Raw genomic sequence first — 13,060 nt, 5'->3', positions numbered from 1 at the left:
CAGTGCCATTTAGTGCAGTGAATATTTCTGGGGAGGAGCCAGGTACCAGGTGGCGAGTTGATTACATTAGACCTATTTCATCAGGGAAGGGGCCGAAATGTTTCCCTTTGGAACGGGCACTTGTTCCGGATTTGGATGTGTTTTCCCTCACTGTTGTTGTGCTGCCAGCAGCACTCTCAGCGCTCTCTCGGTGGACTGGCAGGATGTCTTGTACTCTGTCCCAGCCCCCCACACAATGTTACTTCTGACCAAGGAACTCACTTTGTAGGAAATGAGTACGCCAACAGACAGATGCCCGTGAGACCCCCTAATCCTGTTGTGTGTCCCAGCACCAGAAGCAGGTAGCTCAGTGGAACAGAACGGGCTGCTGGCAGCCAGCTCCCCTGCCAGCTGGAGAGGCTCCTCTCAGAGATGCAGCACATGACCTCCCCAGCACTGTGCCCCTCCCTGACCAGGACACACTCAGCCAGGAACCCAAGGTGTGGAAGTGGCAGCAGAGGGGACTTCTCAAAATCGTATAGACCAACCTACCCCAAACCATCTGCCTTTTTTACTCAAGAGTCTATTTGGTGGATTCGGGTATGTGGAGGAGAAATGCTTTTACCTGGAGACAAAACCTTCAAAAATGACCAGCAAGGACAGTCTTGTAACCAACCCAATTAACATTGTTATACTTAATGTTAATTATGAACATTGCAGATAGAAAAGCAAAGAAAATGGATGTTCTTACAGCTGAATATCATGCTGTCTTCACATCCATTTTATGTAACTCACATTTCTGGTCCTCAGCACCTTCCATGTGTATCAAGTCCTCAAACCTTATCTTTCGTAACCTCCGTGGCCAAGTCCTCCTGCTTCTGAGTTCTCCCTTCCCAGCTCCTCACCCCAGCTGGACGTCTACTGCCCACGAGGCTGCCTGAAGGAGGCTGTCTGCTGTCCTTGCACGAGACCACCAGCATCTCTGCCAACACTTTACCTGGGGGCTCTCACAAAGTCTTTCTCAAAAGCAGACACTTCTGCCTTGTCTGCCTGCAAACAACAGTCCACCTGCAGACAAGAACCAACACACTAACAACACCTCTTTACCACAGGAGCTAGCATTGTCTTCATTCATAGAGAGCCAAGATTCTCCCAGCCCTCACAGCCCAAATCAAGGGAAATTCAGCTTTCTTGAATACACAAGGCACGTTAGGCACATTACCAAATGAGAACACTTCTCATCCGCCTTCCAGCTCAGGGTCTTCCAGTTCCTTCTAGAAAACAGGTGCTCCTTTCATGGTAAAAATGGGCCTAGTCTAGGAAGCTTCCGCAAATATTCAGTGTACACCAATTACTCAGGCCTTAAACTCAAGTGTACAAGAAAGGTAAGTTTATTTTGTTTTCCATAACAATGCCTTTTTGTCTCAGTGTAATGTGGTAGAGAGCATGCATCCCCTCAAAGAAGGGGAACAACCCTCACAATTCACCCTACAGGCGGGACTGGGGCAGGGAAGGACACCCACAGAGCAGAAGTACATTTAAGCACATATTACATAACAAAAGGCAGGTTAATAGTTGTGCATTCCTGAAGGGAAGAGGGCTGTTGCCCAGGGAGAATTGTGTACGTGACTCTGAGAACTTGCAGTGACTCCTGACATAGCCAGGGGGCAGCTCACACAGCAGCTGCGTGAGAGGCAGGGGGCAGATACCACCCCTGATGCCTCTGTGTCACAGGGAACTCCTGCCCTGACTACAGATGGCAGCCCAAAGAGGGTAAAAAACACTGGGAAACTGACAAAAATGGTGGACACTAACACACCATAGGGAGGGCCAGATACCAGATCACAGAGGAAGTTCCATGGTGAGCATTTAAGTTAAGATGGGCCGAAGGTTAGGGAGAGAGAGCCAAGAGGTCTGCAGTGAGAGAGGAAGTCCGCTGGGAGGTCTGAAAGTCAGTGAGTCTGCCACTAGGAGGTTGGCCTGGAAGTCTGCCTGGAGAAGGGGGTGGTCGAGGTGGCAGAGCTGTGGGGGACCTGCCTAGACACCCGGATTCAGGAGAGATGCTTGGAGCTGAACAGTGGTGGGGAATGCTGAGCTGCAGACTTCTGATTTTCTGAAAGACAGGACTTCTGACTGGTGTATTCTGAAACTGGCCTGGTTTGGCAAAGGGAGGCAGGACTATGTGTTTTGGGGTGTTTTAAAAGGAGCAGGACTTAATGGCAGAAATCTGCCATCATTCTAAATCTGAGTAACCTTTAAATAAACTCTTTCCTTTTCCACCAAAGTCTTGACTGGAGGTCACGCTTCTTGGTGGTAGGCAATCAAATCCCACAGCTGTTCTAGAACAGCATTAGCAGGGTTTCCATAACATCAGACCATCATCATTCATTCTGTGGGGGGAGGAGGGGGAGGGCTGAAATCCAATTAGATCATGATTTCATAACTGTTCAGGCTTTCCCCCTTCCTTTCTTGGGGTTGCCTCTCAACTCTGGCTCTTCTTTGAGAGCTGTGCTGCATGGGGTGCTCCATGGCTTCTCTCGGATCTCCTCACTTACCTGGGGGTTACTATTAGTGAGTTGGGAGTGTGCAGCTGAAAGGGTTTGCCTTTTCTCAAATTGAGCGTGGGAGACCTCTTCACCCTGTGGCCCAGCCACGCCTCCTCCCCTCCTCATTTCCCACTGGGCCTGGGGAGGAAAGAGGCAGCCTGAGCCCCTCTGGCTCCACCCCTTGAGACTCTGGCAGTTTCCTGGGTCCCTTCCAGTTTACAAAGTCCCCAAACCCTCTTTGATTCTCTGTGACAGTCCACTGTCAAATGTTTACACAGTGACAAAATCAGAAGCAGAGAAGGCATTTGTTCTTCCAGAAACTTTTAGAGGTTGTCTCAAAAGCAAAACAATTAAAAATCTCATCCCCTTTGGGATGGGCAATGCTTTTCCCCTCCAGTAGTAGAAACTGCAATCTTCCTCCCATACCCAGCTTGTCAGCAGTGGCTTCAGGAATTCCCAGCAGGTCGAGGGGATGCCAGTCCGCCTGCAGCCTGGGGTCTTTACCTGGGGCCTCTACCTGGGGCCAGAGCTGGGCTCCAGGATGTGGATGTAGCTCTGAGCTACAAGCTGCAAAACCTGTCTCTCCAGGACAAAGTTCAGGTCACTCCAGAATTCACAGAAGAGCTTTTCCATTCTCTTTTCCTCATCCCTAAAGTCCTTCCTTTGCTGGCTATCCTGCACAGATTCAGAACCTGTTGCATTTTTTTCAAATGCAGCCTCACCTTGCTTGGTCCAATACTACTTCTAAATCACTGATTTCTGAGAAGTTTGCCTCAACTCTGCACAGTTTTCTCATGTCCTGGAGTGACCAGCTCCAAATTCCACCACAGGATTTATCATTAGTCTACAGAGCTGGTGTGCACTCTGACCTGGGACTATTAACTAATCTCTCTGCGACTCAATTTTCTTTTGTGAAATGGGGCAATTTATAGTATCTACAGCATAACAACTTGTATCCCTTAGGACAGAGCTTGGTGCATAGTAAGCAGTCAAAAAATATGACAATTGTCCCTCAGTATTCACGGGGGACTGGTTCCAGGACCCCCCTGGGGTACCAAATCCATGGATGCTCCAGTCCCTCATGTAAAGTTGCATAGTGTTTGCATATAATGTACGTATGTCCTCCCATATAAATCATCTCTAGTAGCTTATGTATAATGCCTCATACAGTGTAAATAGCCTCATACAGCGTAAATAGCTATTATACTGTATTGTCTATGGACTAATGACCAAAAAGTCTGCACACATTCAGTGGAGACACAACCATCCTAGGCCTGACCACACAGCACACGTCAGCAACAATGGACCTTTGTTCCTGCACGTTTTCAGTCCACAGCTGGATGAGTCCCTGCATATGGAACCCACAGAGACAGAGGGCAGCCTGGAATACCATCATCATCATGACTACTACTACTATTATTATCATGAATCCCATACGAATCCCTACATGCAGCAGGGCCAGTGAGTCTCAGGGTACAGCTCAAATATGCAAAAAAATGTAACTTTTTAATTTCTGCATAAGTCTACTCAGTTTCTATCCTGTGGGCCAACTCCACTGGGTTGGAGAAACGTCACTCCTGTTAATTTGGGGCACTCTCACTGAATTCAGCGCCTCCCTCTCCCCAGGGGGTGTCTGACTCTGGGGCCTCGGTGGGGTGCTGATGATCAGGACGGGCATCTGGCCTCCGGTTGGTCAAAGTCATCCAAGATGGTCCTAGGCCAGCAGCCCACCCAGTTCCCGGCAATGGAACTGACCACCCTCCCCTTCCCAGAGAACCCAGTTTAGATCCAGTTCTTAGCCCCTGGGACTGTGGTAGCAGAGAACACCTACCTCTACTGAGAAGTCTGCTTTCTTTGTAAGGTCAAGGGAATTACAAGAGGGAGGGGGATGCGGTAGGGGTAAGTTTTTAGAATCCTATACCACATGTTTTTCATTACTAGTAATTTATTTGTAGCCTATGGCCCTTTACCAAAGGAAACTGTGAGGCATCCATTATACATTTCAGGGAGGGGTTATTACACCAGAGAGGTAGCGGAAATGCTTTTGGGAGGTTCAAGCATCTGGGCTTTTCAGTATCAAAATCCTGGCCTTGAAAGAGTCACAGCATTAATTTTATGCCATAAACACTAGATCTGAAAGAATATGTTGTGACGGTGAAGGTCAGGTTTTCTAAGCCGAAATGAGACGCAGATTCTCTAAGTCAGAAGGGAGGAGAGAAGCGATGGAAAGGGAGCAGGTAGAGTAGATATTGTTTGGGGAGGACCATACAGCTTAATGTCCAAACCAGGATCCTTTCGAAAGTTGAAAGGGAAGCTCTGAGCAACTGCCCTGGGACCACAGGCACAAACCGGACTGTCCCCGGCAAACCAGAGAGCATGTACCTTCCCCTACATGTGGGTCTCACTCCCCACTTCCCAGCCTAGCCCAGGACCAGGTGGAGGTGAGGGTTTCTAGAAACCACAGGTATGCTTGGGGAAACTGAGAGGAGAGCTGCTGTACCTCCTTGCTTATGAGAAATCAAAAGAAGTCAGCTAATGCCTGAAAATATGAAAGACAAGGAGTAAGGCGGAGGTAACTTTGATTAATGAAGAATGCACTAAAGGGAACTGTTAACGAGCTGAGATTGGGGTATCTCAAATTTGAGGCTCCTCTTGGATATTAAAAACAGATATTTACTTGGGCAAGATTGGTTTTTAAAACAAACAGTGCTGGCATAATTGGCCCTCCATCAGGACATCCTCACGCTCCAAATCATATGCACAAATGTCTTAGATGTGTTAAATATAAAAATCTAAGCATTAAAATAATAAGAAAATGTAGGGGAATATTTGTATAACTTCTGAGTGGGAGATGCCAGAAAGAAAAGACCCACATGTTGAATACATGAAAATCAGATGCACATACAGGGAGAAAAACCATTGACAAAGTCACCAGCCAATATAATCTGAGGCACATACAGTAGAATGTTAGTGATTAAACCTAGTGCACAAAGAGCTAGCTTCATTGATAAATAAAAAGACAGACAACTCATTAAATGTTGAGATGTTGAAACAAATGTCACCCCACCCACTTGTGGACCTGAATTATGTCCTGAATAATTGAGATATGTGTCAGAAGATAAGGCAGATGGGACCACATTTAATAGCAAATAGAGTTATTTTATTTAAAGTTTTATTTATTTTTAAAAGCTATATGTGAGTTATTCCATATTCATTATGGGGGTCAAAAATATGACAAAAAATAAGTATGATCACAATTAAAAAATAATTGCAATTATTTTAGTACACATCCCTTCAGATTTTTTCCAATGCGTACATAGCATTATGTATCTATTTTAAAATGAAATTGGAATCATCTCATTCAAAAACTTCGTAAGCTACTTTTAAATGTAATAATACATCTTAAATAGTTTTTGATATGAGGGGGCCCCCCCAAAACCCAGAATTTTCTTCTGGAGAGTGGGCCTCTTGTAGTACAGGCTTCCCCCACTAGGTGAGTGTTCTAGGAACCCATCTGTATCAGTGTACCAACTGGCGTTGTTGTGAGAGACTGCATTCAGTTTCAGTGAATTTTTTTAAGACTCTGTCAAATATGTCCATCCATTTCATGATTTGTGATTTACGAGCACACCTGCCCACACCACGCTCAGTGTTCAGCAGTTTTTGACCAAAAACATCATGACCCCCCTGGCCCACCCTCCCTATTCACCTGATCTTGCCCTGACTGATTTTTTTGTTTGTTTGTTTCCCCGGATGGAAAAAGTCCTCAAAGGAAATGTTTTTCCAATGTGGAAGAGATGAAACAAAAAACAGCAAAAGCACTAAAAAGCATAAAAATCGATGAGTTCAAAAACTGTTCTGAGCAATGGGAAAAACATCATGATAGGTGTATTGCATCAAATGGAGAGTAGTTTGAAGGTGACTGAAGTTTAAATATGTAAGGATAAATACACAATTTTTTATAAATAAATTCTGTTTTTGGGTCCCTCTATGAATCTCTAAGTATCCTTCTGTATTAACTGATCAAAATAAAAATAGCTTTTTTCTCATTACAATAAGCATAACCACTAAATGTAAAAGAAAGGCCAGCAAAATGGAAGTGTACAAAAAGGAAAGAAAGAAAAGCCACTGTGTTTAAGTTAGGAAATCATGACTTCACTTGGCAGATACAACCAAACAACAGAAAGTTCAGAGGTCAGATGGGCTGGACAGTGTCATCAAGGTGCCAGGTTCCTTCTGTCTGTTCTCTGCTATCTTTGGTGGCCCATCAACAAGCTCCTTCTCCTCGTGGACACAAGATGACTTCTAGTGGCAATGAAGGCTGGACTATATATGTTCCCCTGTGTCTTTCAGCCTTGTTGCATCAACTGTGTCACGTGCCCTCCATGACCAAGAACAGTCACCAGGACAATCCTTTTCACTGCTAAACTGGGACTGGTCCGCACACAGAGCCCAGAGGTGGGCCAGCTGTTCTCAAGGGCACGGCTGTGTGCAGAGAGGAGCCCCTGGACCCTGAAGGATTCTGTCAGGAAAGAGGGAAGGAGGATGTGCGGTTAGATAAGCAGCTTCTCTGCCTATCCAACATGACTGTCCCCTTTCCACTGTATCTTTTAAAACAATATTCACAGCTCTATGAAATGTACTTAGCCCCTTCCTAAAGGGAGGCAATGAGGGGTCTTCCAATTACTGTGTACGTTAAGTCCTGGGTCTCTAGGAGATTTGAAGTCCTCTCCAATCTGTTATTATGATCACATTTCTTTATAATTTACTTAAGAGTAGAAGCCATTTTCTGATTATTTTTTTTTCCAAAGTAAGCTCTTTTTCCTATGCACTTTGAGCTTCCTCATCTTTCTTTCTTTTTTAGGGGGCAGAATTTTGCACAGACCCCAGGTTGGGTTCCTTCTTCCTTAGTTATTTTGAAATAGGTGGCAGTTCTACACAGACCTGCTACTATCCCCAAATGATATCCACGTGGTCTTTTTGCTAATCTCCCCATTCACCTGAGTACAATTTGCATCTTCCCTGTGAACGTGAGTGAGCTGGAGCTTTGGATCAGCATCATTTGTATGTGTTGGTCCCAAAGACCTGCAGAGTGGGGAGGAGAGTGGTTCTATCAAAGCTGGAACTATTTTCATACTCAATTTTGACTTTGTGGAGACCCTTGACTAGAGGCCCAGTCCAATGGACAGAGAACCTATGCTGTCCCGTGGATGGTGGTGTGTCTATAGGTTTCAGTTTGTCTCCCTTTTCTGGCTGATCAAAACTGGGGTTGGAACCCAGCCAGGCAATCTGAATGCCTTGCCTGGAGTCACCAAGGGCACTGTCCTCCACCTAGCTTGCCCTGTGTGCAGGGACTGGCTCCTCAGAGACCATTGCTGCTGGACTCTCCCTTCAGTATGTCCTACAAGTGATGCTTGGTCTCACGGTGAGAAAAAAAGAGCCCCAGTGGAACATTTCAGATGTTGTCTCATTCCAGACTGTCTGCCATGTCGTGCAGCACTTCCAGCACCTTCTCTTTCCACCAGACCATATGCTGACCCAGATAAATGCATCCCTCTATCCAGTAACAGGGTTGGTTTTCTAGGGGTGTTCATTATCCCTATTCCCACTCTTCTGCATTTTTCAAGCTTCTCACAGTGAACTCCTTCTTTCTCTCTTTCGTTTTCAGCTGTTTTTCTCCACACACCTCTGAAGTTTTGGGATCCATAGCTACCAAGGCTTTTGTCTGTGAGGATCAATGAGAGAAGTACCAGCCATCTGCTTCTTAACACCCTATTCCTTCCTCAAAGGGAGACCTCACACTCACAGTCTCTCACACATGCTGAAACCCTGATGTATATGGCCAGAAGGCAGAAACCAACAAGCTCGTGTTTATTGAACCCTGAAGATCACCTATACATAAATCTTCAAAAATGTTTCTTAAAACTCAAATTCCTGCACCTAGAGTTTATTGGGTTAAAATCTCTAGGGTACAGGCACCAGGAAACTGAATTTTGTTGAACTCTCTAATGCTCTGGTACTCATTAGAATTTGAAACCTTCTTTAACTTATGAGAATTCTTACATCAAAGCTCGACTCTGCATAAGATGACACTGCAACTTCCTTCCTATCAGGATTTTTTATAAAAGTCCTTTAATCGTGTTTCTAAATTGATGGTAGCAGTGACACAATCCACAAAAATCCAAAAACATACTACATTAGAGATGACAAGAATCACCATACCTGTTACTCTTCTTCATCATAGGTTTTTATTGTTAGCTTGGAATGATGTGACTAATTCTGACCACTGGGCTGTGCATAGGATTTAGTTGGGTCATTCACACTGTGCCCTTGGAACCACATGCTGAGACGACAGTGTCACAAAATAAAGGAGCTAATGTCAGCTTGAGTTTCTGGTGGTCTCTGGAGCAAAACCACTGTCAGCCTTCCATGGATGTGTGACATGAACTACATAAAGTAGTCTCATTCAAACTAATACTACTAAACCCTTTATTTCTTGTTCATGCCTAAGTGCATCTGAATGCCTTGGGTTCACTTAAAATTGTTACAGTAAGTAGTCTCCAGTTCTATAGATCTGAGCTGTCTAGAATACTGACCTCCAAAAGTCAAATTCTATCTCAGTTACTAATTTTACCATTTACCAATTTTACCACTTGCACAACAATTTAAATGTGTGCAAATGAGAGAAAAAACCTTCTGTGGGTAAAAGAAGGAATTTAACACACTTAATGACTTGGAAAAAGTAAATGAAGTGAAATGAGACAGTCAGTGGTTGACCTGAAGAAAGAACATAGAACTCACTCTGCTACTTAGATTGATAATTTGCTTTTTGCTTATTCATATCCTTACCATTAAGTATGACAGGAAACCTCACATTTCCCTTAAATTCAAAATGCGTATGTACTGTAATTACTATATAACTATATATACTATAGTATATTTAGCTTGCTACCTTGTTTATTGTTGAGTCAGAACCCCTTTTTGATTTCTGATCACCTTACTCAACTCTGGTTGTGGCTCCATTCAGCCATATCTGCTGATATTTTAACTCAAGATCGGTCATAAAAATGATGCCAACTTGTACTCTCCAAGGGTAGAGGTGCCCTTTCTAACCTCCCAGCCCTATCCCCAGGTCTGTAAGATAGAGGAAAAAAGGACCTTGTCATTTTTTTTTTTTTGCAACTCTTGGTATTAGGTAAATGCATCTCAAGGCCAGCATTCATTCCTCTGCAGCTAACAAAAGTATTGGACAAAGAAAAGTGAGGGAAAGGTGGAGAAAGTTGGCAAGAACTGCTTTAATCTTCTCTGCTCCTTTTCCTTTTTTTTTTTCTTTCTATTTGCCTGCCTCCTTTTCTGTTAGCATACTCTCTGGTTTCTACTTCTGACTGCCTTTGCCTTACACATCTGATCGCTTAACATATAAATTATTTAAGTGTTTTTTTTGTGTCATATAAATCCTTTGGAATCTGGTGCAATCTATGGCTCTCTCCGAGGAAAATTTCAGAGATGCTATATTTAGAACTACAAATGAAGAAATAAACCCTATAAGATTCAGATATTCTGTGCTCAACTAAAAGTCTCTAGTTTCTCCTAAAGTATTATTCCATAGAAATCCATCTGTAGCATAAGAATCTGGTCCTGGCATTTTCTTAAAATTTTTCAGTCCTACTTTTGCACTGACAGATTCTTGGTTTATTTACAAACCTTTTCCAGGAATCAGGGTGGGGTGGTGGGAAGAGCATACATTTCAGCATAACCCATGCCTGGGCTAAATAGTGGCTTTTTTCTTATTATCTATGTGACAATGGAAAACATATGGAGGGTCCGTCATCTCAACTCTCCAATATTTCGTTTTCACAGACAAATACAAGACGGAGTAAGGATTTTCAGAACTGCTTTTGGCCAGTCGATGTGTCTAGCGCTCTCTTTAGAATGCGTGGGTGCTGAGCACTCACTGTCGCCAGCCAGCGTGAAAATGAGTGTGAGCCCCCTGGACGACAACGCCGACCCAATGGAGTGATGTGTCCTCTCAGAAGCAGCCAGAAATTCAAATCACTTTGTGAATTAGAGTTCAGAGATTAATCTGATGCCTCCAGGGGATTTCTTCTTTTCCCTCTTTTTTCTTTAGGAGACCCCTTTGCATAGCTTACTGATTTGCTTTGTTTTATTTCTTCTTCATATATCATGTAGTACCTGCTCTCCAAGATTTTTCTTTCTTTTTTATTTATAATTTTTTTAATTCTAATTGTTGTTCAAGTACAGTTTTCTGCCCTTTACCCACAGCCCTCTCTACCTCCCTTCCGACTCCACCCCACCCCTTGTTATTGTCCACGTGTCCTTTATACTAGTTCCTGCAAACCCTTCCCCCTGCCCCTGAAATTCCCTCCCCTCTGGTCACTGTCAGCCTGTTCTCAGTTTCAGTGTCTTTGGTTATATTTTGCTTGTTTGCTTTGTCGATTAGATTCCTGTTAAAGGTAAAATCATATGGTATTTGTCTTTTACTGCCTGGCTTCAAGATTTTTCTTTCTCATTACTTTAAAATTCTTTTTATAATAGAAGAAAGTCTTGATTTCAGCATTATATGTTTTATTTCATCGAAAGTCTATCAAGTCCTCTAAATTTCCTACTTAGCCAAGAACATACAAAAGGATCTGAACTCATGCCCCCTCCTTCTTACACACCCATGTCTGCTATTTTTGCATTGTACACACATAAAACTCTATTTTATTCTAGTCAGGCTGAAATGGCTGTGATATACTGTTATTCAGTATTCAAGCCAAAAAATTCAAATAGCTATAATGTAAAAATTTCTTCTGTAAATATAAAAAAGTCACAGAACCAATAATATGCTTTAATATGCCTCTTTACAAAGCTCAACTCTGAAAGAAAACTTCGAAGGGAAATATGAATACATTCTCTCTAACAAAAAAGAGTGATTTGACATGGTTAAGAAAAATTGTCTTATTCTTTTAGTTATCTTTGTGAGTTTATCCCAAATTGTTTCAGAATATCAGCCAGTAGTGCCCACTTGTAACACCTTCTTCTCTGAAACAGCATTAGAAGGCTTCGTGCTGGGGTTCTGCCGAACATGGAGGGGGAGCTCAGCGTGGTCCCACACGGAAAGGGTGCTGGGCTCGGAGTTACCTGGAAGGGGGAGGGGAAACGTGGAGTGGGGAAGTTACCGTTCCAGAGAAGTCACGCCTTCCTCACCGTGGGTCCCATTTTCAGGTTAGCACAAATACACAGGAAGCAGGATGTCAGTATGGGGAAGGCGATTTGTTGGGTTGAAATTTGAGGGCAGGAATATGATCAGAGGAGGTATAAGTGCAGATCTGTCAGAGACCCAGCTGAAAATCCAACTCTTCTCCTGCCCTGGGAGGTTTAGGTTAGGGTTGTCACCTGAGTTGCCATCCTCCCAAGATGGAATAATGAAGGAGATTTGGGGGTGGAGTGAACATAAACTTCCTCCTCTACTCTTTTTTTCTCTGCTGGTTAAGGTCAGAGCTTGCTTGGTAGCCATGGACCAGCTCCGAGGCAAGGGGCTTCTGTCTAATGGAGATCTATCACAGGTTTCTGTGAACTCTCCACTTTCAGACTCACACTGTGGTGTGTTCCTGCAAAAGGACATCCTGACTGTCCTGCAGTGTGTAGTGCACCGCCTGGACCCCCTTCAGGAATAAAGACCTTAGTCCCCCAGCTGTGAGAGGGCTGCCGGCAGCCAGCTCTCTGCTGTTGGCTTCTTGTGAATCAACCTCGTCTGAAAAGGAGTGCCTCGCCCAAGGCTGGGCGCCCTTTTCAGTGTGGCCCACTCCAGCGACTCACTCAGATGGGACCATCCAGGTGCAGAGTTCTCTGTGGGGCACCTGGAGCTTTTGTGAAGACTTCATCCTAGCCATCTTCACACCTACCCAGATCCGGTTCCTGCTCTTCTTGCCCTTCCTCAGGTGAGACACAGGGGCACTCCATAAATGTCCTGCACACTCATCATTTCAGAGTCAGCTTTCTGGGAGAAACACAAATCTAAACATTATTTGCTTCACTGTACTGAAAGCAATAGCACACAGACTTTTATAGAAAACTCTTAGATATGGTACAATTTTTGAGAGCCCTCTGATTGTTGGTTATTATTGAACTAATGTAATAAAATAAGAAATTAAATGGAGGCTTAGCGATACAGGAAAGAAATGAAGGCTTAGCGATACAGGAAAGCGAACTTGGAGACTGAGGGGTTAGGTCACTTACACAGTACAAATCTCGCATGTGCTGAGCAACATGGGATGTCAGGGAACAACCCTGGTCATTTGAGCTGCAATTCATTGCCAGTAATTTTTTAATTTTTTGGTTTTTACTTAATCTAACTCTTGTTTTTTTCCTCCACTGGCAGGAAAGTTAAAAATACCCATAAGAAAATTTCCCTCAGATAAAATGACATCTCCCAGCTGTCCCCAGCCCCCCCAACAAAAACAAAAGAAATAAATCTCCCAAACTACAGGCACCTGTGCTTATACGGGAATGGAAGGAAGGCAGAGAAACTG

At 43.8% G+C, this 13,060-nt stretch overlaps 1 protein-coding gene across 1 annotated transcript in view; it reads left to right on the top strand.

Moving 5' to 3' along the window:
- The window catches only part of LOC123831075 (ankyrin repeat domain-containing protein 26-like), a 154,168-nt gene extending 141,963 nt beyond the window's left edge, over window positions 1-12,205 (top strand). Inside the window, 1 exon segment of the mRNA XM_045857710.1 lies at window positions 12,023-12,205. Within this exon segment, the coding sequence (XP_045713666.1) occupies window positions 12,023-12,205 (183 nt within the window).
- Window positions 12,206-13,060: the final 855 nt, after the last annotated feature.

This window comes from Phyllostomus hastatus, unplaced genomic scaffold, assembly GCF_019186645.2.
Source record: "Phyllostomus hastatus isolate PE091 unplaced genomic scaffold, TTU_PhHast_1.1 phas_scaffold_1674, whole genome shotgun sequence".
In the NCBI taxonomy this organism is placed as follows: Eukaryota; Metazoa; Chordata; class Mammalia; order Chiroptera; family Phyllostomidae; genus Phyllostomus; species Phyllostomus hastatus.
The sequence above is the reverse complement of the archived record's forward strand: the minus strand, read 5'-3'. Positions and strand labels throughout refer to the sequence as shown.